The sequence below is a fragment of the Lissotriton helveticus genome, chromosome 10 (genome assembly GCF_964261635.1).
Source record: "Lissotriton helveticus chromosome 10, aLisHel1.1, whole genome shotgun sequence".
In the NCBI taxonomy this organism is placed as follows: Eukaryota; Metazoa; Chordata; class Amphibia; order Caudata; family Salamandridae; genus Lissotriton; species Lissotriton helveticus.
This window is the reverse complement of record NC_136071.1, coordinates 229,340,815-229,367,023: the sequence shown is the minus strand read 5'-3', so window position 1 is coordinate 229,367,023 and position 26,209 is coordinate 229,340,815. Positions and strand designations below refer to the sequence as shown.

The window sequence follows — 26,209 nt, the reverse complement described above, 5'->3', positions numbered from 1 at the left end:
CAGACTCAGTCTCCAACAGGGCAGAAGCCTGCACCATTGTTGTGAAGTCTAAGTCAGGCATTACATGTTAATGACACAATGTATAAATAGTTGGTAGCTGGCAGATATTGAGATGTCAGCATAGTATTATACAGTGAGAGCAAGCTCGCTTACACAATTTTCAAGCCAGTAAATTTCTTACCAACACCACATCAAAGCCAAGGCACATTCACTTTAGCGGGCTAAGGAATTGAATGTTAAAAATTGAAGGGTCAGAGAAAAAGTGAACTACCGTGGTACATCCTTCCAGCAGAGGCTGATATAACAGAAACATGAGTACTGGAGTAGATGTACCCCATAAGCTTACAGATGCATGCTTCCAAATCAGGTAACATCAAGAACTGTGATGGGGAGAAAGAGAAGCAGCCATGATAACAGGTACAGGACCAGAATGACCAAAGACAGAAACCTGCATGAGGGAGTGTTTGGACCTTGTCCTCTCCAAGCTCCCCTGCAGCAGTAAAAAACCATACCAAAACATAAAATAGACATGTGTTATGGGAAGTTCTCCCATACCGAAGAGTTTAAAATATATAACAAATATCAAGCAGGGAAATGTCTGAACAAACGTCAAAAATAATCAGTGATATTGGTGCTGTGAAATCACTTGGAGCTGAATTATAGATGGGTAGTATTAGTAATAGGATTGTTTCCTCTGAGAGTTTCTAAGTGAATTTTCGGCTCGGACATTTAACAAGGGAGGAGAACTTTAATGCCGGTATAGCCCAGCTACAGTGGGCTATGTGAACGTTCCGCCACTAGACGGCAGGATGTTCTAACAAATTAAACAAAGGCCTCACGGAGCCCAAGAGGATTTCAATCCCCTTGGGCTCCATGAGTCCTTTGTTCACAGCAACAGCTGTAAAGGACAACATTGGAATGTTGGAGCACCAGGCTTCTACCAGCCATTAGAAGCCCAGAGCACTGTGATCCAGCGGTAATTTCACGGTAATTGCTCAATGCAAAACTCCATTTACCTCTAATTTACTGCTTTAAAGGTGATGGACCTTTGCCACCGTGTATCACTTCCAGGAGAATTTACAAAAACATGGAATATCAAAATGCAATTAATATTTAAGCCAGTAAAGAGAGTTGTGAGTATTTTTAAAGGGTTTTATTTTCTAGTTAAAAGTTAAGGTTCTCTGATGCGCTGCCGTTTACCACTATTTTTGCTTTCGGTTTGTTGTAGAGGGTCATGACCATTGCCGTGTATTTTTCCCCCAGTCCAAAACTTCCCATGCAGTTTCTCAGGAAGGGCCACGAGACTCTGTCAAAGGCCTTCTCCGCATCCAGCGCTATCATGACTGCTTGTTCATTGCTATTTGCTGTGTGGTTGATTAGGTGGCACAGTAGCCTTGTGTTGTCCTGCGATAGTCTATTTTTGATGTATCCCACTTGTGAGGTGTGGATAATGTCTGGCAGTATTCTGTTTAGTCTGTTGGCTAAGACCTTCGCGTATATTTTGCAGTCGACATTTATTAGCGATATTGGTCTGTAGTTCTGGGGGTATTGTGGGTCTTTCCCCTCTTTGGGGATTATGGTGATGTTGGCCTCGCTCATGGACTCCGTCATCTTCCCGTTCTGGATGCATGTCGAGTACGTTTGTGCCATTAGTGTTTTAATGTGTTCGCTGAAAGTTTTGTAGAAAGCTGCGGAGTACCCATCTGGTCCCGGCGCTTTGTTCTGTTTCAGTTGGGTTATGGCTGTTCCACTCTCTTCCTCCGTTATGTCGGCTTCGAGCGACTCCCTCTCCTCCTCCTTGAGCTTTGGCAGATTTGTGTCATTGAGCAGATCTAGTCCTGCATCTTTGCTCAGGGTCTGATCCTCGGTGTACAGCTCTTGGTAGAACTGTCTGAAGACTTCTAGTATTCCTTTGTTCGTTGTTTGAGACTTGTTCGTTCGATCTGTTATTGCTGCTATCGTGTGCTGCCTCTGTTTTGCCTTTAGGTAGGATGCCAGCTGTTTCCCTGCTTTGTTTGCTGCGCATAGGTTGACTGATTTGAACTTCGTTAGCCAGGACCCTGCTCTCTCGCTTAAGATCTTGTTCAGTTCATATTTCTTTTTTGTGAGCAGGGTGAGCGTGTTCTTGTCTGTTATGTTTGCGCAGTGGCCTCTCTCCAGTGCTGTTATCTCCTCCTCAAGCTCAGAGATTTTCTTGTTTCTGCTTCTGTTCATCCTGGATTTGATATTTATTAGTTTCCCCCTCAGTGTCGCTTTGAGGGCGTCCCAAATGATGTCTTTGCCTACTTCGCCATTGTCATTGTGCTCGAGGTACTCTTTAATTGTGGCTTCGATTTCTTTAATATTCTCTCTGTTCTGGAGGATGTCGTCGTTGAGCCTCCATCTCCTCGTAGGGCTTTCGTTGTGTTTGCCACTGAGAGTGAGCGTTATGTGAGCGTGGTCTGAGATGGTTATTGGGGCTATCTCCGTCTGTTCTAAGGTGCGTGTGAGTGTTGGACATCAATATGTAGTCGATCCTGCTGTAGGAGTTGTGAGGATGTGAGTAGAAGGTGTACTCACGCGCTGTTGGGTGTTGTAGCCTCCATGGGTCTGCTAGGTGTTGTTTGGTGCACAGGTCTTTCAGGGTGTTGCCGCTGTTGTTGGAGGTGTGACTTGGTCTGATTGGGTGTCTGTCTGTTGCCTGGTCCATTGTTCTATTCATATCCCCGGCCGTGATCAGGAGGTCCTCTTGGGGCAGGCTGGACAGTTTGCTGTTTACTGCTTGCCAGAACTGTTTCTCTTCAGAGTTGGGGCCGTATATGTTGGTCACGTGTATTCTGTCGCTCCCTCTTTGGACGCTCGTTATTAGCATGCGGCCGTCTTCGTCTGCGTCCGTTGATTGTGTTGTTAGGTTGGCCTTCTTGCTCAGTATTGTTATTACTGCTCTTTTCTTCCCTTTTGCTGGTGAGCAGTGTATTTCCCCTATCCATCTGGCCTTGAGTTCGCTGGGAAGAGGCACCAGACAAGGATGCCCCCTCTCCCCCGGCCTCTTCTTGCTCACGCTAGAACCCCTGCTAGCCAGAATAAGGGACAACACAGATATAACAGGCGTCAAGATCAAGAAGAAGACTGTCAAACTAGCGGCGTACGCAGACGACATCCTAATAACAACAGCAAACCCCTCCACGTCAATAAAAGCGCTAATGGCCACAATAGGAGAATACGCGGAAGCCTCAGGCTACAAACTTAATAAGGAGAAATCGGAGTGCAAGCCAATGAATGTCCACACCACAAGAGAGGTCCTAGGCGAATCCGGACTGGCATGGCAGACGAAACCACTGAAATATCTAGGACTCCACTTTGGAAGAGATCTCACATCAACGCTACAACATAACGAGGACCTCACACTGAAAAAAATAAAAGAAAGGCTGGAGCTATGGTCGCCAAAATACATAAGCTGGTGGGGACGAATTGAAACAATCAAAATGATGATAACCCCGGCGATAAACTACACACTGACAATGCTGCCACTCCCAATGACAGAGACATTCCACAAAAAACTAGACCAACTCATAAACATCTTCCTATGGAAAAACAAAAAACCAAGGATAAGCCTACAAAAACTAAGACTGGCAAGGGACCTCGGAGGCCTCAACCTGGCAAACTTCAAAACATACCGAACGGCATGCCTGGCGAGACAGGGTATTGCCTGGATAGACAGCACACAAACATATACACCAGTATGGCTAGAGGTCGAACAAGAAATCCTGGGAGGGCTTAAGCCAATAGCCCTTCTAACAGCAAACCGGCACCCACTAAAGTCCAACGCCATACTGAAACACACGAGGGAGGCGCTGATGAAGGTAGACAAACGCATGGCGCAGAAGCTGAGAGGCACAGCATGGGAATCCATCTGGTTCAACACAAAAGTAACCTATCATGGTGCAACACTGCACAATGACAGCTGGATCGAGATAGGCGTCAGCCTTCCCAACCAGACAGAAACCAAGCAAGGACCGCTGACATTCCAGAACCTACAGCAGCTACACGACCTCCCAAACCAAGAGCTCTATAACTTCCTTAAGATGAAGACAGCAATAACAAAAGCTAACCTACGCAGAGAGGAGCCAGGCATCATCAAGTACCTGCAACTCCTCAACTCAGCAGGTCACCAAACTGCTAATATCTACAAGCTCCTCAGCCCCTCCACGCTGGCGCAGAACAAGAAAGCCACTAACGCGTGGGAGACGCTACTGGGCAGGCAACTGAACGAAATTGAGCGGGCAAAAATGTGGAGCTCAGCAACAACAAACAAAATCACCCCACAACTAGCGCAAACAAAGTATTGGCTGCTCCACAAGGCCTACTGGACGCCATCCAAGCTCCACAAGGTCGGCATCGCAGAATCAGACAAATGTTGGAATTGCCAGAAAGAAGAGGGCACCCTCGAACACCTTATTTTCACCTGCGTGAAAGTCAAGAGGTTCTGGACACAGATCAACACCTTCCTGAACGATATGCTCAAAACCGACCTAACAATCAGCTTCGTAAGCCTGGCGACAGAACACCTAACCGCGAACCTAAAAAGTAGAGAAGAGAGAGAACTCCTAGACCTACTCCTCACAGCAGCCCTCAAAATAATCCTAACCAACTGGAAGAACACAGCCAAAGCGAACTTTAAAACATGGATCAACTGGGTCACTTTCCTGAGAGGAGCAGACAACATCACAGGCAACTTCTCGAAAGAACACAACGCCAAACTACACATGTGGCGCCCACTCGATGACCACCTGAGGAAACCCCAGTAACCTAACCCCCCCTCCCCCCCCTCTCTCTCTCTCTCTCTCTCTTTCTCTCCCTCCCCTTTTTGTATTGGAGGGACTGTTATAAAAAAAAACGCTATTGTATGCTCCACCGATATATATATATTTTTGTATGGTTTTTTTTTTTTTTTTTTTGTATGCCAATAAAAGTCTTTTTTAAATTTAAAAAAAAAAAAACAGACCTCTCGAGAAACTCTGAATGGCCCACTTTTAAATTAAAAAAAAAAAAAAAAAAAAAAAAAAAAGTTAAGGTTCTCTGACCCTTTATTCATTAGTCAAATATGTGTATTTTCACCTAAGTCCCATAAGTGATGGCGTAAGGCTAGGACTGCCTCCATGCCAAAAGTGTTTTATAGAATATATTCTTTATTCGTAGTATTCTAATTCTACAAGTTTAAAGTTTGCAGTCTCTTGCACAAAGAACTCCTGCATTCAGGAAACCTGGCAACACCATGTATTTTTAATAGAGAACCACACTGAATGCTTGATGGGGTAGTTGCTTGCATTGACAATGTATTTTTAAACATGCTGTATTGCCATATTCCAATACAACAGTATACTAATTGTTCGGATTTCTAAATATCACCAGCATGGCCAAAAGGCGAGTGACACAGTACATCACACTTCCCATCATAAGATTTTCACACTGAGATTTATATCTAGTCTCAATTATTAATGGGCTACTAGTACGCAACTAAATCCAGGTACAGTTGCCAGTTAATGGAGTAGTCTGTGGGTTCCCTCCTCTCACCGTTGCAGGTATTTTTGTTGTCCAGTGTAGTGTTTTCCACCCTTACTGGTTTCCTCATTAAGACTTCTGCTATACCTGTTGACCTCCATAATAGTGGTATGCATTTTGCTCCAAACTAAAGGGTTGGTAGTTCAAATTTCTGTTGTTTGATAATCTTCTTGCTTTTGGACAAAAGCTTCGGGCCCACTGCATAACCGTCATCTGTTGACTAACCCCCCTGCCCCGCCCCACTGCGCTTACCTGAATGGACCGCCGCTGATTAAGTCAGTGTCTCACCTACTCCCTCTCAGGCTCCAGTTATGCCTCGTTAATTCCTTCTACGCATAATTGTCTAGTGATGTGACAGAACAGCATTGGAACTCCCAAGACTGCTTGTTGTCAATTTTGTTTCAACTGGATGGGGTGACAAAGATCTTTTGTAACTATGTAACGAGAATAGCGATTTTTTGTGAATTGCTGTTTGAGAATCGCAAAATGCTATGTATGTAGGATTTGCAATAAATTTTGCGAATCCTACATATTCCTTAATTGCGAATCTCAAATTGCGATTCGCAATTAAGGAATACCTCCCCATTCATTCCTATGGGCCTAGAGGCCCATAGGAATGAATGGGAAGACATTCTCAATTTGCGATTAGCAATTAGCGAATCGCAAATTGAGAATGCAATTTCAAGGGTGCAGGGGTGTCCAAAGGACACCCTGTTGCACCCCTGAAATAAGCATGGGTGCACATGTGGCGCACATACATGCCCTAAGGGCATGTATGTGCTTCACATAGCACTTTGAAAAATGCAAAAAAGTGCATTTTTCAAAGAAATCGCAAATTACCACCAACTTGAAGTTGGCGGTAATTTGCGATTCCTTAAGGCGAAATTTCACTTTTTTGGTGCTTCTTACATTGCATTTAAGGAATCGTAAAATTTGCGATTCCTTAAATGCAATCGCAAAATGAGGAATCGTAAATTTTGCGATTCCTTATTTTGCACGCACATTTGCTACATACATACCATTTAGTACAAATGCGTTCGCAAACGCCGAAATTCTGCGAATTTTTCGGCGTTTGCGTACACATTTGTGCTTGAAACATATGGCTCTTAGTATATTCTTTTGATCTGTTAGGTCAGTTAAAAGCACCTACTTATTGATGTCATTCAGACATAATCGACTGTTGCATTGTTTGTATGGTCTGCATCCTGAAACATCTTCAATAGGATGGTGGCTGTTAGTGCCAGCACATATTCTGCCAGGCCTAGGGTATGAATGGGAGTAGATGCAATTGTGTATTTCTCACCTTCCAATCCTCAAAAGTCTGCCCAGGGATCTCTGCGTGAGGCTTAAGCTATCAAACTATATATTGAATTTGTTCAGGCCCATGAAAATGATTCATGTGTGATACAGCCCTCCTGTTTCCATGACACAGCCTTAGGCTTTATGGCTGATTCTCACTCCTGCACCAATACATCCATTAACTATACCATCCAATTCTTTGCACAGCTCCTAGGGAGCTGTGCAAAGAATTGGAAACTCTGTCCCCAGTATTTTATTTAATCCTATTCATTTACCAGATATAACGTATTGGGGAGAGGAGGAGTATTATTGATTACTTTGTGCAATTTGGAAATAATCAAGAAAAAGACGGCAATTTTCTCATTAAAAACTGAAATTGCGTCAATATTATTAGACTAATCATAGAATCCTCCTACGAGATTATTAGAGGTGACAAGTGGGACATTACTTCCGAAAATCGTGCTATGCAACTAGTCAACCTGCTATCAATTTTATACGAAGTTGTGCAAAGAACAATGTCTATTGGTTGGCTGATCATGTTGTCTTGACTTTTGACCTGCCCCGTTATCAAAAGAAGGAACAGTTTCTTACCCTTGTTGGTTTGCTTTGCTGATTATGATTTCAGAAGAGTTCAAGATGATGTTCATACTTTCCTCATACCCTATATTTTAGTGACTGTCTCCCGGGTGCTAGAGGCCGACGCAGAACAGATCCAGACACAGCTGCATCGCCAGTACAGTGAAGAATATTACACCTACAGCAACGTGCCTTGGAAAATATACATAAGGAAAGAGGTAAGAAGGCAGGCAGACCAAGCTGACAACTGTTCAATCACAGTAAACCTAAAGTCCTCAGCCCATTCACCAGCTACAAGTATGCTAAAAGGCGTTTAGACACAATAACCCTAAGTTTGAAAATCCTGGACCTGCCATTGTATTTTGTAAATATGTTTCCTCTGCAACATCATACTTCATACTTTTAGAGTGACTTCTTTTGCAACTTTGATTGTCACTTCCTATCACAGAACATACAGCAGTGCCCCATGTGATCAGGTCAGGAAGCTTAAGCTTAAGCTTCCTGACCTGATCACATGGGGCACTGCTGTATGTTCTGTGATAGGAAGTGACAATCAAAGTTGCAAAAGAAGTCACTCTAAAAGTATGAAGTATGATGTTGCAGAGGAAACATATTTACAAAAGCCATTCATTGACTGACCTCCAGGTGTACCTGTTTCCGTCCTTGGTAGCACCCAACACACAGCACACAAGGAAGCTCACACAGCAAAGGAAAATGTGGGCCCTATATTCTTCCTCCTCTCTAAGATATTTTACATAGATCCAATTCAATTAAAAAACACTAAAGTGTAATTCATTGGTAAGGTTGTATTTTGATATTTGCCTTAAAGGTGAAGTCCATTAAATGTTTCATCCCTCTTTCCATAATTCATGTTTCTAATATAAGGATCCTTCATTTCAGAACCTAGCCAGCCTCTCTTTGCTTTTTATGCTCCGGAATGCACAGAAACAATGCTATGCTCTCCCAATATGATGTTAGAATGAGCTCCATCAATGTTGCATTGACCTCTATGAAGCCCTTATGTTACTGGATAGAAAACATGATTCATTATTATGGCTATGCCTACCCAAAACTAGATTTTACACATCATTTCTACATTGGATTTCATACTTGAGGTGCTTAAGATCTCTGTTATCCTTGCACTGGATGCAGGGTCGCCACCTTGCTGTCCCCCACTCATATCACTTAGTACGATGTCAGAGAAGGCCTTATGTAGTCATTGCATTCAAAAACCCTAACAGCCCATATTCAAGAATCTGGACCTGTTGTGATCTCGCAGTTGTTTGTGAGTGTCTTCCGCATTTGAAATAACTAGTCCCTGCATACATAAACATGTTAAATCTTGGGGGAGTGTCCAACATATTTCCCTATTCCTCGCTTGTTTACGATCGCTAACATTACACTTCTTTTTAGGGGATCTGCAACACTCCTTCAAAGCTAAAACCTGGGATAGGTAACATTGAGTGTATGTTTTCATGTTTGATAAATAGGGCCCATTTGGGCAAAATGCCTTGACACTCTTCTTGGCCCATAAAGGGCATTGCTCAGACATAACGTTGGAGATCTCCAAAGCTCTCTTATTGTACTCCTCGTCCCAGCGTAAGCCTCCTCCTCTGCATGCAAAGTAACGCTTCACACTGTTAGCTTGTCATGAATGACTAAGGTGCAAGTCAGAGAGGGCCAATGGAGTCTGGGTTCTGCAACAACCCTGTTTAAAACCATATTCCCAGTAGCACGTGGGAAGCCAGAAATCATACCAGGCCTTGAGAGTAGCTGTAATGCCAGTACTCATCTACTTCCCATAACACTTTCTCAATAGCCTTCTTTAGACATGTTCAATCAGAACTCTCTTGATCTACCAATATGGGAATCACCTGTATAAATAATCCTGATCCGTGGAGGCAGGTCAGGCAGAACTCTAGGAAAAGGGGTTTTTATGAATAGCTCCTATTTTGCTTAATTTACACCTTCACAATTTCATAATCATAGATTTTAATAGGCTGATGGTACCTTAAAGTTGTTTTTTGTTGAGCTCTGTAATCTAACAGTGCAGAACGTTTTGCTTTTCAGACATTTATGTAGATGCCTTCTCACTGCCAATGTGACTAGATTGTCAGCAGCTAATGGGGGTCTTACTCTCTGACAAAAGCCAGGTGTTGTTTCAGAACCTATATGTCATCCACCCTTATAGGGTTTATACAGATCCATGGTTTCCCTTGGGGACTTGTGGGGTGGCACCTTTATCAATACCCGGTGATATTACGAATGGGAAGCAGATCTTGCACCTGTGCATGCTACATTCATGAGCTTAAGATGGGAGGGTTGGATATATGTCTGATCACAGACCCCCAAACCTTATTCAGTGCTTTTCTGAGAATAACCTTAGAGATGTGATGGGGAGGTGCTCTCAAATTGGTGACAGATATGCAGTCTAGACCGAATGAAGGCCCCAGATATGCTGTTGGCTTATGGAACCAGTGTCTTAAGTGCAGGCGCAGGCTGTGCCTGTCATGCAGCTCCAAGATGATATTGTGGAACAATCCTTAATAAGATTGCTAAGGCCTACCAGGGAATAACTCTCTCTACATAACAAGTGGTTAATAAAAGTGAAATACGTTCTCACACATATCAACAGGTCCCAGGGACCATACAGCCTTCATATTTCATCTGTCTTTTTGTTTTTAGAGAGTGGGGCTCAACCCAAGTCCTAGATGCCAAGTGCAGAGTGCAGACCTTCAAAATATATGATCGACCAGGAATCATAAACAGGTCTGAGGGCGCACATGAGCAAGCCTGCTAGTGTCTGGTTTTGTTAAATGTTCAAGGTATCTGCTGTTCAGCTGCTGCTATCATTGCCAGTTTTGCTCTGGCTTATTCCGGGAAAGCATCACGTTTAAGATTTATGACCCTTTAAGAATCCAGGGGAAAACAAAGTTAAAGTCTAATGCTTAGGGTCGAGCCTTCTATGTTGCGAAATAGCTAATTGTTCCCTTCTGCATTGATAAAAACGTAGACAAAATTCCTATCACTGCTGAAACAACACTTATGAGTCCTAAATACGTACACTTATGGGGATGGAATGTGGCCTGGGTATGTCTGTGTATTGATAGGGGGTTTACCCAACTATAGTCACTGTGACCTGGGCTAGCTAAGTACTAAGAGGAAGGGGTCCCAGCATGAATAGAAAAACGATTAGAAAATAATAAGAAGTAAAATCACACAGACAATGAATCCATCCACATTGTTTTAATCACAATGGGAGTACATATTGAATATATAACATTTGAACAGTCAACACGTGGTTGAACAGTGCCCCAGGGAGGGAGGGGGGATGTGTGATCATGTGAGGACAATGTGACGGGGAAGGAGATTTAGTGACAGAACAATCAATCAATTGAAAACATCTAGTAACACGAGTTCCACAATATGTACAGGACAAAGGACAAAAAGTTCAAATTATGTATCTAAGCGAGTCATACTCCGCATAGTTCAATTAATGAACAGTTAGGACGTGAAGTTGACATTCAAAAGCAGGTGGTTGTCGACGTTTCGACCCTCAGAAATGCGCAGGTATTGATACTATCCTTGCAATGGGGTCTTCATCAGGACGAGTAACGGGGCAGGCAACCTTGATTGTAGATAATCAGGAATTGAAATGTTTGGAGGAAACTTTTCGCTGTGTCCAGTCAATGTGTTCAACACGCGTTCACCAGTTGGGGATCAAAAGTTCAACGGACAGAGGGTGATGCGATGTCCGACGCCGAATGAATCTGGCAGTATAGCGCTCAAGCTCGCATTTGAGTACTGGGTATGTCTGATCATGCCTTCCACAGAGAGGTTTTCAGAACCTGCAATATATAATGTGTGTAGAAGAATATTTACATTTTGGATCATCTGTTTTTTTATGCATCTTCGCAGAAGCATGGCAAGCATAAATTGAAGGGCGTCATCATTGTCAAAATTGCATTTATTGGGTTGGTTCAGTATTCTTGGATAGAGCATGTCATGAATAGAAGGAATTTCTAGTTCATGTTTAAATTGGAGTAAAGGGAGTTTGAGCGAGGATCTTAGATGGGCGATTCCACACAAAAAATTAGCAAACCCAGCTGGATGATGACTAAAGTTTACAGTATGGTGGAAAGCCACAGCAGAGCTCTTAACATCTTCTCCAAAGAGACTTCAGAACTGAATGTTCCTATCGAAGCTTCAGTGAAGTATTTCTTGGCTCTAGGCAACCTCTGTGGAGTCCATACATGTGACTTGAAACCTAAATATATGGTGGTACACCTCCATTCCCTTAAAAAACACAGTTTTGTACTACACAGACTTGCCATGAAGGTGCTTTGGCAGTCATAGTTTGGACTCCCCTGAAAGGGTAACATTAATTAGGGTGTGCGGTGTGGTTTCAGGATTGGGCTTCACTCATCCAAACTTACTTTGTCAAAGGGGAAGTAAGATGCTCTAAAAGGGCTCTGGTTGCCCGGTCGAATAACCTTTGTCAACAGACAGAGTTTAATTCCAGAGGAGTTGCTGGTCCAGAGGGTAGGACATAATTCAGAAGGAGGTGTTGCCAGTTGTGTAACTTTTATTTTAACTATTGGACTCTTCTAATCATGGGTTATCCAAAGCAGGATATTCCACGTCCAGTATTGGTTAGTATCAACATAGCTGTTGCCTAGAGGCATGCCTTTGCACTCAATTGGAATTATCTAAAACAATTCTGCCTCAAATAAGCTTTTTGGCATGTTAACTTAATATGTGAGTTCTCTGGATTAGGAAAGCCAGAGGTGCCAGATAAACCCTTTTCTGCTTTACTTAATAATACATTATATCCTTCAGCAAAAAAAGCAATTAGGCTAATTGATAAATGGCTAAAAAGGGGACAGGATTAAAAAAAATGGATTGTTCAATCAAGTGCTGAGTATGCCAGCAGAGCAAGACCCCCCCTTAATGACTTAACCTTTTGATTCAAAATGTGGTTATTGGTTCCATGCTACAGCCTCAACCCCAACGAAGGTCCATTCAATCTGGTCTTTTAAACAAGTGCTCATTGCAGTTCCCAGTTGTCAAGTGGCCACTGCCCTAACATTTGCCATTATTTTGTGTAGTATTGTACTGCAATGTTGTGAACCAAATATTGTCCTACAAGAATATTGTGGGCCAAAGTTTTGAAAGTAAGTCTATATAGCTAAATATAGGTATACTATAACACCATATAAACGTGCCTGGCAATATATATCTTCAAGGAATGTAGAACCAGAGTTAAGAATTATACATTTTTACTTCACTGTATGTACTTGCCTTCACAATACTTTGGTTCTTGATATTTAGGCCACAACATTTTTGTAAGATGATATTTCTGTCCTCGATATTCTAACACACAATCCTTCTTGCCGGTATTAGCTCAGACATTGATAAGCACTGAAACATTCAAGCAGTTGTTCAACAACTGGGTCAAAATGTGTTTAAAATCTTAACTTTTCACTGTCATTGGGAAGCAGAGGGCTGTGATGCTTATGAATTCCATTGCAACGATGACATAATAGGGCACCAGGGGTTTAAGATGCAATGGGATGATTCAGTCTGTGTGCCGAATAATTTGATTCATTCATGAAATATGGAACAACCTGGATCAAATCCTCCCTCTGACCTCAATACCTGTTTTTGGATCATAAACGAACAACTTGGAGGTTAATCAGTATCTGCATAGGGGTGTACATGTGTGCTTTCCCTTCCTGATGAGCGATAACCTTGCTTTACTTTCTGAGTTCCCCTTTTCTTTATTGTAGGTATTTTATCCCAAAGACAGCTTCAACAACCCCTTGGTGCTGGACCTCATCTTCAAGCAGGTGAGTCTGCAGTGTTACAGTTTAGAAGTGATGCCTGATTTACACCTACTGCCTTTGTCTGTTTGTTATACTGTGAAATAACTGAGGCCATTAAAGGGAAACACATTTTGCGACTTGCAAAATGGAATGTACAACAGTGTCTCAGAAACTGTTTGCAATTCCTAATGGGGTTGCAAATGACCTGCCTCATCAACATTCATGAGACAGGTCGCAATTTGCTACCTATTGGGAATGATGGCCAGCATTCGTAGGGATGGTGTCCTGCGGAGGTCAGCAGACCACCACGTCTGTGACAGCTTTTTCAATAAAGCAGGTTTTCGGGATGAATTTAAAAAAGAAAAATTAAGCTTTTCATGTTTTAAGAGTAGGCATTGGTCTGTGGGACCAATGCCTGCTGTTAAAAAATATTTTCACATCCCTTCCTGTTTGTGAGTGGCTTACCACCTATTTGAAGTAGGCGGTAAACTGCAAGTGTTTTGCGACTGCAAATACAGTCGCAAAACAATGGTACATACCATTCTGATTCGCTTTTAGGAAGGGATGCCTTTGGCATGCCCCTTCTTCATAGCGACTCACAAACACTATTTTGCGAATAGCATTTGTACATACCAACACCCTTTTTTGCAGTCGCAAACAGGCCGATTCCCGGTTTGCGACCGCAAAAAATAGTCGCAAATCTGGCCCCATGTGTGTAAAATTCAAGTTAGACATTCAAGTAAGTCTAAAAGATGGTTGATAACATATACTATAGGGGTGTTTGAGATAGAGTCAATAATTTGTCACTGATATTGCCTCTATCTATTCCCTGGCTTACAAATAATGCCAGAGAAACAGGGTCTAGCTTCATTCCTTAGTTGAAAGTTGTGTATAAAGTGATGTTGAAATACTGCAATATTCTCCCACCTCATCCACACCCAAAATGTATTAACTAAGCGATGCAAGGCTCAGGTTGGAGACAGGATGGCAGTACAGCTGTACAGCAGTTCCTTTCTGTGTCTTCCTGTTCAGAGTAATAGGCTGAGCTTTGTGCACATTTGCTTAACTCAGTAAAATATATATTCATAATGACTCCTACCTCTGAGTGTCTTCCATTACTTTTGGTAATCTGGAAATGTGTTGATATGGAGACATAATGACTCGCTTATGTTTTAGGGAAAATACCGTCTCTCCATGAAATGCTCCATGTTAAGCACTGACAGGCTCTGTGCACCAATGAATGAAATAGGCCCCAGTCATTCAAGGAAGCGGTGGGAGTCTATTTTGTCTGTTAGTGTGACAGATATACCAATTAAAAAATCTATATGGAAGGTGAATTCTGTACTATCAGACTATGTTAGTTTATTTACGCAATTCAATTCTCTCAACCATCTAGAATTTCAAAGAGCATTTAAAACCTGGTTCTTTCCACTATATAATGATACAACAGGCTGAAATTGACCTGACTGTCTAGCTGCTTCTGTTCTCACACTGCTCTGCTATGCATTAGGATTATGCGCAGAATCTCATTCTCTGTGCAATGTTATTGTTTGAAGCAAATCTTTAAACCACGGGCACCTCACCCAGTATCTCTTCATACAAACTACAACCCACATTTTTTCAACCACACACTTGGATGGGTGCCACGAATTCCAATTTCAGCTAGGCCTTGCCATGGGTATAAAGCACATTATAAATGGTACCATCTGCAATGCAATTTATGAATTATCGTTTTTGCAAAATAGATTCTCATCTTGAAATATTTTGTTGAAATTGTCTTTCCATTTCCAAATATGACTGATTGCCTTATACCCCCAGTCCAGGGGTCATCCCCCTTTTCTGTACTGAGAGCTACTTATGTTCAATGAAACACATTGAGAGCTACTAATATTATTAGTGTTCTAATTTAATTAGCTGGGCTGCACACAGGTGAGCTACTCTGAGGTAGCTGGAGAACTACACTAGCTCACAAGCTACTGTTTGCAGACCCATGCACTATTCTCAGGGGTAATTAGACAGTGGGTAGGGTTCTTTAAGGACTGGATGAGGGTCTGTGGGGGTCAAGTCTGTTACATTTGGATGAGGTAATGTAAGTATCAGTTAAGAGCCCGTGAGATTTGGCAGATGATCTGTGATGGCTAATTTAGGGCCCTTTTAAAAGCTGCCCGATGGAGATTGCAGACTGAGAAACTCCCAGAGGAGCGGTAGAAATGTAGGGGGTTTGAAGCCTGCTGAGGGGTTCTGGGAAGGAAGAAGGTGGTGATCTAAGAGATGACTGAGGCCCCAACATGAGGACCCTGCCTCAGATTTCTCAGCAGGTCCATGCTCCCCCCCCCATCCTATATAACCAGTGCTTAATTTGAACCGGTGGTTTCCAGTGCTCGGCACTGGCACCTTGTTGTCAAGGTCAACTCCTATGACAACCTGCCACATGTTGGATATATTTGTCTAATTTTGTGAGGAGCACAACAACAGTAGTTTAATAATTTACTATACATTGAAATCACTCCTGCTACTGGCATGTATTAGTCATTTTTAATGTATATTTAAAGTCTGAATTGTCGCACTTGTATGAATGTGATGGGTAGTTGTGATTGTACTGTCATTGGCGGAGATAGTGGGTGCAATGGGTGGTGCAAGCTGCAGTGGCCTCCTGACAAGGACCCTGGCACATACTTTTTTGTTTTACAAATTAAGCACTGTATAACGTTTGGGGACAGAAATGGAGTAGGTCCCAGCTTCCAACCTCTCCCTGGCAGACATTTTGAGTGACAAAAGGGCCTAGTATAAGACCTCTGCCCTACATACGTATCTACATGCACTGTTGGGGTTCAGATGGCAGCATTAAGGCACCTGCTCTCCCTCATGTTACATGACCTGTACCTGTTTTGTGTGTGATAGAAGTTTGTACTTCTGTTTGCTCTGTTGTTATCTGTCCTGTACTTGTTGGAAAATATCACTCAGGCCTAGCAATGGTGCCATCGCCCCAATGCTAACCAGTCAAAGGTGTCCCATGGCACAGGGTTCAATAGTAAATGATAGATATAATGTTGGTGCAGTAGGTCCCTGAAACCCCACTCTCAGTGCAGCTGTGCCTGCAGCATTATTAATAGCTATGCTTGTACTTGTTTCTTTGCCTTTGTATGTCAGGGCTTTGGACTGCGCCGAGCTTGCTCAGTAAGTGAAGGTCGCACTGCAGTTGCTGCTGCTGTTGGACACACTTAAAATTGAATATTTGGAAGGGATGGTGGGGTCAGGCATCAATGAATATTTGCTTTGTTTGATATCCTAGAGGTTAGCCCCAGACAAGCAGTACTACTCCTAACAGAATATTAAGGCATTAACTATTTTATGAAGGTATGTCGCTTCTGAGGTGAGTAGGAAAGCATTTTTCTGCTCAAGGGGTGGAAGGGGCTGTCTGACAAAAAAAATTGGAGATCATTTTTGTACTAAACATTTATGGATGCTTGAAGCTTTCAGAATCTGATTTAGATTCAGTACAATTTCCATTGGACAATCAATATTATGATTGACTAATCTGAACACTGAATGCTCATAGATTTGCATCGCAGTGTATATTGCACTGTTCAGAATGGGAATTCAACAATAAGAATACGAATAAGTAACTTAGGTTTGAATTAACATGACTTGAAATCCATCAACAAATCAAATTGACAACACCCTTAAATGCATATTTTTCTGCATTCAAAATTCAGTTGCTCCTATCACATGCACAGAACTTTTTAACTCACTCACTACCTCACTCTCCATAGTACGAATGGATTATAGCTTCATGGTTTGACATGGTATTTGAAATGGTCACTTCTCTGTTTCTGATTAAAATGAAATCCAAATCTGAAGTCATTGGGACAAACATTGCTTTTCAAAGCTGTGGCGCCATGCCCTTGTATCTTTCTGTCTAAACCTGGACAATTTCACCCAAGCGAGCTGGCCAATCATGTGAGATTTCTCCTATTTAAATGACAATGACACCTGAGGGCAGCGTTGTGTTGTCAAGGGGGCACACAAAGTGCACTCCTCATTGTGAGGGTGGTCACTCTCTTCAGTGAATGCTATTTTTGGACCCGAGGTGGTGGCAGAAAGGTTCTAGTCTTGTGGTCATAGGACTCCTCGTGTAGTGAACTGCACAAGATTGTAGTCTACTTTGAGATTGTCTACCAATCTTAAGTTTGGGCAGTTGAGCCTGAATTGCGCCAAAAATAGGGTCCTTATTTTAAAAGATGGGTGGCCACTTCTTTTCTTTGTATGCTGGGACCTTGAAGCATACTTATGGATTCATAGCAGGTTAACATGGCGTTCTCCAAATTCCTGAGCACACTTTGGTCTCTGCAACTAAGCTAACTCATTTAATAACTAAACTAACAAGGCTGTTAGTTTTGGCTTTGAGTAACTCTTGAAAAGATTTTGAAGTGCTGCAAACTTGAGTGCTTCTGAAGTGAACTGAGCTCAGCCAAACAAACATAGAGTAGCATATATATTTGAGGGAACATGAAAAGAAGAGTTGGTGCCCTTTAATACTTTTACAGTTCACCAAAACCCTTGTGCATACATACTATAAGTTAAAAACGAATTTGTTAGAGGCACCTCAAACTACCATAAATGAACTATAACTAAATCATCTTACTTTCATGGTTCTTTTTTTCATTATTTATTCTATCTGATAGAGACTTCTAGCCACAGATTCCTTACCTTTGAATTCCAAGGTGTCAGACAGGATCCAGGAGATGTTTCCTGAGCAGTACCCCTGCGCGCAGGTAGGTGGCATCGTTTGCTAGTGCCATATGCGCTAGAAGTGATGTCCTCAACACCTTTATAAGTGCCACCTAGACACGCTAATATCAGATCTTTTCTTTCCGCGCCAGCAAGCTCTGATCCAGAGTAGAGCTTCCCCTTCAGTCATTGTTTGACTGGTTTTCTTTTTACTTTTTGTCAGTTTCTTCCTCCTGGTGTGGCATGGATGTCCTCCAGGAAAGTTGACTTCACTCAAATACTGCGTAGCCTGTTTTCGACCGATGTCGGTGATGGATCCGCATCATGTCTGCTTGTAGTGTCTTGAGCACGACCATAACCCAAAGTCGTGCTCCGACTGCTGCACCATGAATGCTAAGGGCTTGTGGGAGCTATCCCCCTAGCTCATGGTGGCTTGGTAGGCAACGCCACCACACTTGAGGTCCAGGTCGAGGGGAAGGTTCTGGGAGCGGTCGCGAAGTCCGAGATCCTCATCCCACTCCAAATCTGCAGGACATCATGTAAGTCTTGACACAAGAAGAAGAAGAAGTCTAAGAGGTCTTTGACTTCTCCTCATCTGTTGCCCAATGAAAAGAGGGAGCATCATCATTTAAGGCCTGGCACTGCGGTAGAGTCTGTGTCTGGGCCAACTCAGTGCCACTCTGACCTTCTAGGAGCCAGTTCAATCTCCCGCCCAAATAAAAGTGTTTTATGAAGCCATTTGCCTCATATTTGGGCAGCCCGACCCCACTGGCGCGACTTCAGGGCCTGTGGGGTCAGAAGGAGTCTCATCTGGTTCCGCACCAGCGGCTTTGGCCCCAATCAGGCCCCAAGGATCCTTTCCGGTTCCGGACCGGCATTGGTCGTACCATCTCGACTTTCCCCAACACTGGTCCCAATGCCGACACCCCCGGTGCTCACCGGCAGTTCCATCCCCCTTCTGATTCCTGACTCCGATACGGAGCCAGAGGGGCATTGCAAAACATTGTATCTGGCGCAGACAGTAGCCTTGCTTCCTAAATTGGAGCCTGAGCCTTATTTTCTTGGTTTAGGACTCGGGGAGGAATGTGAAGGGCCACTGGACCCTGAGGAATACCAGCCATGGACAGGTGTGAGATACTGGTTTAAGCTAGCAGACGGGATACTTCTCCAGATAGTGGTATGCTTCTCCCCCTACCGTGGCTACTGAGGCGGGAATGGTGGTGCAGAGGTAGGCTGAGGCCCTCGACTTTTAGTTGTCCTCCGTGGCAGTCAATACTAATGTCTTGACAGAGGTGCTGCACACGGGAGTCCTCCCTTCAGAACTGCTGCTTACGTTCAATGACACCCCACTGACGTCCTTTTGGGAACTTGGTCCAAACCCCACACAGGGGCTTCTGTGAATAGGAAGATCAACCACCACCCCACCCCAGGGGACCCAAACTTCCTCACCAAACAACCTACCCCAGAGAGGCTTGGGGGTTCAAACCTCGACATTCCAAGGCACATTCCCTACTGCTCTTCTGTTAGGGAATTCAAAAGGGTGGACTTTTAGGGGCAGAAGATGCACCCTCCGAACCCTCCTAATCTGCCCTATTATCAGCATGGGAATCCAGTTGGCAGCAGGATTCCCCATCACGTGCTTCACTAGCAGTGCCTAACATAAGACAGGTGGGTTCTCCAAATCGTCTGAAGGAGCTACTCCCTCTCCTTTGTGACAACCCTTCCCTCCTTGCCACCATCTCACTACCAGCTGACTGAGGATCATTTATCCTTTCTCCGCAAGGTAGTCACAGCTCTCTTGGCCAAGGGAGCCATAGAGAGAGTGCCAACACCAGAAGAAGGTCGTGGTTGCTGTTCCTGCTACTTTCTGGTCCGCAGAAGGATGGAGGCCTTCGTCCTATCCTAGACATGCAGGCCGACAACTGCTTCCTCAAGAAGGAGAAATTCGAAATGCTCATGTTAGCTCAGGTCGTTTCGCTCTGGAGCCAGGAGACTGGATGGTAGCATTGGACTTGCAGGACACCTATTTCCACATTCCTGACCTGCCTGCCCACCAGCGTTACCTGTGGTTCACAGTGGGCCACCAGCACTTTAATAATAATAATAATACAGAATTTTGTATAGCGCGAACAGCTACCTCACGAGGAGGTGTCCCGGCGCTGAGAGAACAAGTGTATCAGACCATGGAGGCTGGAGAGGGTAGCATTTAGCGAGACTGGGTAAACAGCCAGGTTTTCAGCAGGTGTTTAAAACAGGCTTCAGATGGGGCCTGTTGGAGGGTGATGGGTAGTGAGTTCCATAGATTGGCCACATTGGCCGAGAAGGTTCGTCCGCCCAGCCGGGCTCTTTTTACTCTAGGGGCTGTCAGTCGCACGTGGTTGTTGGATCTGAGCGAGCGAGATTGGGAATACCTTGGAAGTCGAACTTTCAGGTAATTTGGGCAGTTTCCATATAAAGATCTGAAGGCCAGAGTAAGTGCTTTGAATTTTATTCTATTAGCAACTGGTAACCAATGAAGGGAGAGGAGGTACGGAGAGACTGAGTGCTTGAACGGAATCCTCATTAAAAGTCTCAGCCGCATTTTGAACCAGTTGTAGTTGCTGTATAAGGTACTTTGGTAGGCCCAAATACAGACCGTTGCCGTAATCCAGCCTGGATGTGACTGTGGCGTGGACTACGGTTTTTCGGCAGCTAACTGGTAGAAGTCGAAGAATCTTACGTAGATTCCTCAACTTGCTCATACAGCAGCCAGCAACTTGCTGTATGTGTGAAACAAAGGACAACTTATCATCCCACCGCACACCTAGATTTCTTGCTGAATATCTAGGCGAGGGAGCTAGACCCATCTCTGCCGGCCACCATAAATCAGATGGTGGGGGGGGTCTTTGCCAAAGAAGATCACCTCAGTTTTACTAGTGTTGAGTTTTAGTTTATTGGTGTTCATCCAGCAGGCTACGTCTTGTAGGCACCCCTTGAAGTTTGAGAAGGATGCCTCTGACACTTCTGAGTATGGGAACACCAATTGGGTATCATCGGCGTATGAGATTGCCTTGATCACCCAATTGGCGATCAGCGTAAAGAGTGGAGCCAGGTAAACATTAAATAAAAGTGGGCTCAAAGCCGAGCCCTGTGGAACGCCACCGTTCAGCGCTTTAGGTGTAGAAGAGACATCCCTCAATGCCACTTTCTGAGTTCTTTGAGTCAGATAGGACTGTAACCACTCCAGTGCCTGACCCTGGATGCCTATCTCCGCTAGTCGAGACAGTAGTATAGCGTGGTCGACCGTGTCAAAGGTGGCCGACAGATCCAGGAGCACCAGCATCGCTGAGTCTCCCGAGTCCATTGACCACCTTACTGACTCTGCCACCTCAATTAAAGCTGTTTCGGTGCTAAATCCAGGTCGGAAGCCTGATTGCGTCTCGTGTAGAGTTTTGTTGTATTCAATGAATTGATTTAATTGCCGCTGGATAACTTTTTCAAGCATTTTGCCTGGTGCTGCAAGGAGGGAGATTGGACGGAGATTATTAAGATCCTTAGGGTCCCCATTAGATTTTTTCTTTAGGGGGAGAAGAGTGGCATGTTTCCAAATATCCGGGAACACCCCCGCTGAGATGGACAAATTCCAAATGCGTTGAATAGCGGGGGCCACAAAGTCAGCTATGCGGCTCCAGAGTTTTGGAGGGCAAGGGTCGTCTGGCGAGCCCGATTTGCAACGACTTAGTTCTTGCTTGACCGTATTTTGGTCTATTGAATCAAATTGTGTCAGGGTAGCATAGTTCGGTATTAAGCCCGCTAAATCGGATTTAACCGTGGTCTTCACTGGCCCAAAAGACTCATATACTTTCTTGATTTTAGAGTCAAAAAAGTCCGAAATGCTGTTGCAAAACGAGATTGATGGGGAAACTTCCCTGTCAATACATATGGGTTTGAAAAATGACTGAACTATTTTAAAGGTTTCTTTGCTTGAATGTTCAGCTTGCTGAATCGAGTTCGCATAGTACTGTTTTTTTGCTTTTCTAATGGCTTTATGCAGTTTTTTTGAAGCTTCCTTATAGCAGGCCTTCTCTGCAAGATCATAATTTAGCCTCCAAAGTCGCTCCAACTTTTTACAGTGCGATATTTGCACTCTGAGCTCCTCAGAAAACCAGGGGGCAGATGGGGAGTCTCGTTTGGATATTGTGGCTGTTGCCAGAGCTATAGATGTTAGCATATTCCTGATCCAGTCATTAAGAAGCTGAGCATCGGTGTCCGCATTGGAGGAGAAGGTCGGCATGGTCTCAGCTAGGTGTGGACCCATAGTAGCTGGGACCAGCTTACTCCATTGTCTCTTCATGAACGAGCACTTACTGGTCATAGGTTTATCCGCCGTAACTATAAATTGAAATGGTATCAGGGAGTGGTCTGACCATATCAGGGGTAATGGGGTGTTAGCCATCATATTAGTGATGTTGGAGAATATTAAATCGAGCATGTGGCCCGCTCTGTGTGTAGGGCCCTCATTAACAAGTTTAAGGTTGGCTGAGTTCAGAGTGGACCTCAGAAAATCCGCTGAAGAACAGTCTGTCCTGTCCATGTGAATATTAAAATCACCGACAACCAAAAACTGAGGGTGAGAGAGTGAGCTCTGGATGATAATATCCATCAGAGTGGTCAAGATGGGCTCTTCCCCCGCCCGGGGGACGGTAGATGACTAACCCCGCTAGAGATAGCTGAGCTCCAATCTGAAAGCAGAAGTGTAGTCCCTCCAGACCCTGGATGGCCGTGGGGGCAGAAGAGGAGAGTGTGAGCTGTTCCTTAAATATGACAGCCACTCCCCCTCCTCTTTTTCCACCTAGCCTGTTAGAGAAACACATTTTGTACCCAGGGGGGATAGCCAGTGCAATGGTGGTCATGTTATCATCATTGAGCCACGTTTCTGTTAGAAACAGCAAATCCCACTGGTGTTCTTCCAGAAGCAGCCAGATGTCAACGGCATGTTTTGCGAGGGATCTGCAATTCAGTAGTCCCGCTCTAATGTCTTTACTGATCGGTGGGTTGATGAAACGAGCAGCCCTTCTGTCGACTGGAATATCCAGTCGAAACCCACAGACAATCGCGCACTCCTGAGGCTGTAGCCGGGAGCTTTTAGAACTGTTAAACTTTTTTCTGTGTCACAAAATAATCTGTTGATTTTAAAAAGCACCACGCGCTAGCAAAGCGTCCAGGGCACTCACCTTTTCTAAAAGTCACTGCGAGCAGCGGAACTAGCGCTGACTCGTAACCTAACCTTTCTTGGACAAAAACGCCATTCTCGGCGAGGACTGAGGCCACGCCCCCTGAAGGCCACGCCCCCCTGTCGCAGTACTTGAAGCGCTGATCACGAGCGCCCAAGTCAGACAATCGCGCACTCCTGAGGCTGTAGCCGGGAGCTTTTAGAACTGTTAAACTTTTTCTGTGTCACAAAATAATCTGTTGATTTTAAAACGCACCACGCGCTAGCAAAGCGTCCAGGGCACTCACCTTTTCTAAAAGTCACTGCGAGCAGCGGAACTAGCGCTGACTCGTAACCTAACCTTTCTTGGACAAAAACGCCATTCTCGGCGAGGACTGAGGCCACGCCCCCTGAAGGCCACGCCCCCCTGTCGCAGTACTTGAAGCGCTGATCACGAGCGCCCAAGTCAGACAATCGCGCACTCCTGAGGCTGTAGCCGGGAGCTTTTAGAACTGTTAAACTTTTTTCTGTGTCACAAAATAATCTGTTGATTTTAAAACGCACCACGCGCTAGCAAAGCGTCCAGGGCACTCACCTTTTCTAAAAGTCACTGCGAGCAGCGGAACTAGCGCTGACTCGTAACCTAACCTTTCTTGGACAAAAACGCCATTCTCGGCGAGGACTGAGGCCACGCCCCCTGAAGGCCACGCCCCCCTGTCGCAGTACTTGAAGCGCTGATCACGAGCGCCCAAGTCAGACAATCGCGCACTCCTGAGGCTGTAGCCGGGAGCTTTTAGAACTGTTAAACTTTTTTCTGTGTCACAAAATAATCTGTTGATTTTAAAACGCACCACGCGCTAGCAAAGCGTCCAGGGCACTCACCTTTTCTAAAAGTCACTGCGAGCAGCGGAACTAGCGCTGACTCGTAACCTAACCTTTCTTGGACAAAAACGCCATTCTCGGCGAGGACTGAGGCCACGCCCCCTGAAGGCCACGCCCCCCTACCCCCTATATCATGTGCTGTCACCGGAAGCGCAGCGGACGAGCGCAGCGGGAGCGCCGTTTGCGCGCCGAAGGCACGCCTAAGGCAAGCCCGTCTGCGCCCGTCATCGCCAGACCATCGCCTCTCGCCAGTCCCCCTGGTCTAACCAGGCCCCACCCGCTTATACGATATGATCGTGAGGAACTCCTTGGCATGAACCTTAATCTAAGGTGCTCTGATGCTACTGGCATCCTGGGCCACTCGCAACTCCACTGCAATCGATGCCACTTCTCCACCAGCACGCCCACCCGCGTGTGGGGTGGCTGTACCAGAACCACAACCCCGCCTCTGACGATATTACAGCTCAATGTCAGATCCCTCTCTAAACACCACCTTGAGGTAAACTCACTCTTACAGGATGAAAATCCTGACGTCCTGTTTCTGTGCGAAACATGGCTTCGAGACGGCGTAACCACCATCCCTAACCTGACGCTCCCGGATGAGTTTCACCTGGTCACCATAAACCGCGAAACCCGGGGCGGCGGCATCGCAGTAATCTATAAAAAGCACCTCACCTGCTCTTTTATCAAAGAATCTCTCCCCGACTGTGAATGCGCCCAATTTAAAATCAGCATTAGCCCTCAGTCTACGCTATCCGGCCTATACATATATCGTCCACCAGGCCAGGCCTCAAGGTTCATTGACGCCCTCCTTGAAACATCCATGACGCTCATCACCAAATCCGCCAATTTCACCATTTTAGGTGATCTTAACCTGCATTTTGATTTAACTAACGACCACACAATTGCTAATCTTCTTGCAGATCTCTCGGCACTACAACTTAACTCTCTTGTCCATGCTCCTACTCACACAGCTGGTCATACCCTAGATCCGATTTTCACTAATATCCAAGAAGCAGTCACTGAGATCCCCACCCCAATGGGATGGACGGACCACTACCTCGTCAAACTTATGGTTCCTGTACCACAACGTCAGTATAAAACTGAATCCAACCGGCGCTTAAAAAGACCTTGGCACAAACTCTCCACTCCCGCTCTTCATGAAACCCTAGGAGATTTCCACTACGAAGCTAATCAGGAGATAGATGCGACCTACTCCTCGTTCACTACCTGGATTACAAATGGCCTTGACACTCTCATCCCTGCCAAGCTGACTAAAGGACGCAACACACCCTCTAATCCATGGTATGATGATACCCTTAAAGCGTTGCGTAAGGATTGTAAAAAAGCCGAGCGCCAATGGAAGAAACACTTCGACAACCAGGATAAGGTTAACTATTTATCCAAGCTTAAAATCTATCACAAAGCCATTAGATCTTCCCGCACCTCTTTTTATGCTAACAAAATCAGCTCCAATCCGAACCCATCTAAAGTGATTTTTAAACTAGTCAAAGAACTCCAAAATCCTAGGGCGCCACCTCCAAAAATTTCATCCAACGAACAATGCGAGCAGTTAGCAGCATATTTCGTTGAAAAGGTCCAAAAAATGTATGCGACCTTTCTGCAGAACCCTTCTCATTCTGAAGAAATTAAGACCCTAGCTTCCACCTTCATCCCTCTTACCCAAATCCCTGCTATCACGGCCGCTGACCTGACTAAACTATGCAAGAAAGTGAAGTCTGGCTCCCCAGCTGATCCTATGAGCCCCTCCCACTTCCTGGACTCAATTGATTTTTTTCTACCCCCCATGCTGAATATCCTCAATCTTTCCTTTACTTCTGGATCTGTACCCATAGCTTGGAAGCAAGCGTGGGTATCACCGATAATCAAAAAACCTGCCCTCGACCCTTCCAAACCGGAAAACTTCCGGCCAATTTCCCTCCTCCCCTGGATATCCAAGATAGCAGAGGACCATGTCAATGGCATCCTCTCGAAACATGTGGACCGCCACGGAATCCTGGATCCATCCCAAAATGGCTTTCGAGCGGGCCATAGCACTGAGTCTGCCTTATTGGCCACCACCGAACATCTCCGGACGATTTTAGACTCCGGTCAAAGTGCTGCGCTGATCCTCTTAGATCTCAGCGCAGCCTTTGACACGGTA

General features: G+C 44.6%; 1 protein-coding gene across 1 annotated transcript in view; it reads left to right on the top strand.

The window, feature by feature from the left end:
* Positions 1-26,209, top strand: part of MYO15A (myosin XVA) — a 1,426,381-nt gene that overhangs the window by 852,858 nt on the left and 547,314 nt on the right. Inside the window, exons 41-42 of the mRNA XM_078662701.1 lie at positions 7,513-7,634; positions 13,206-13,265. Coding sequence (XP_078518827.1) covers positions 7,513-7,634; positions 13,206-13,265 — 182 coding nt within the window. The remainder of the gene's footprint in view (positions 1-7,512; positions 7,635-13,205; positions 13,266-26,209) is intronic.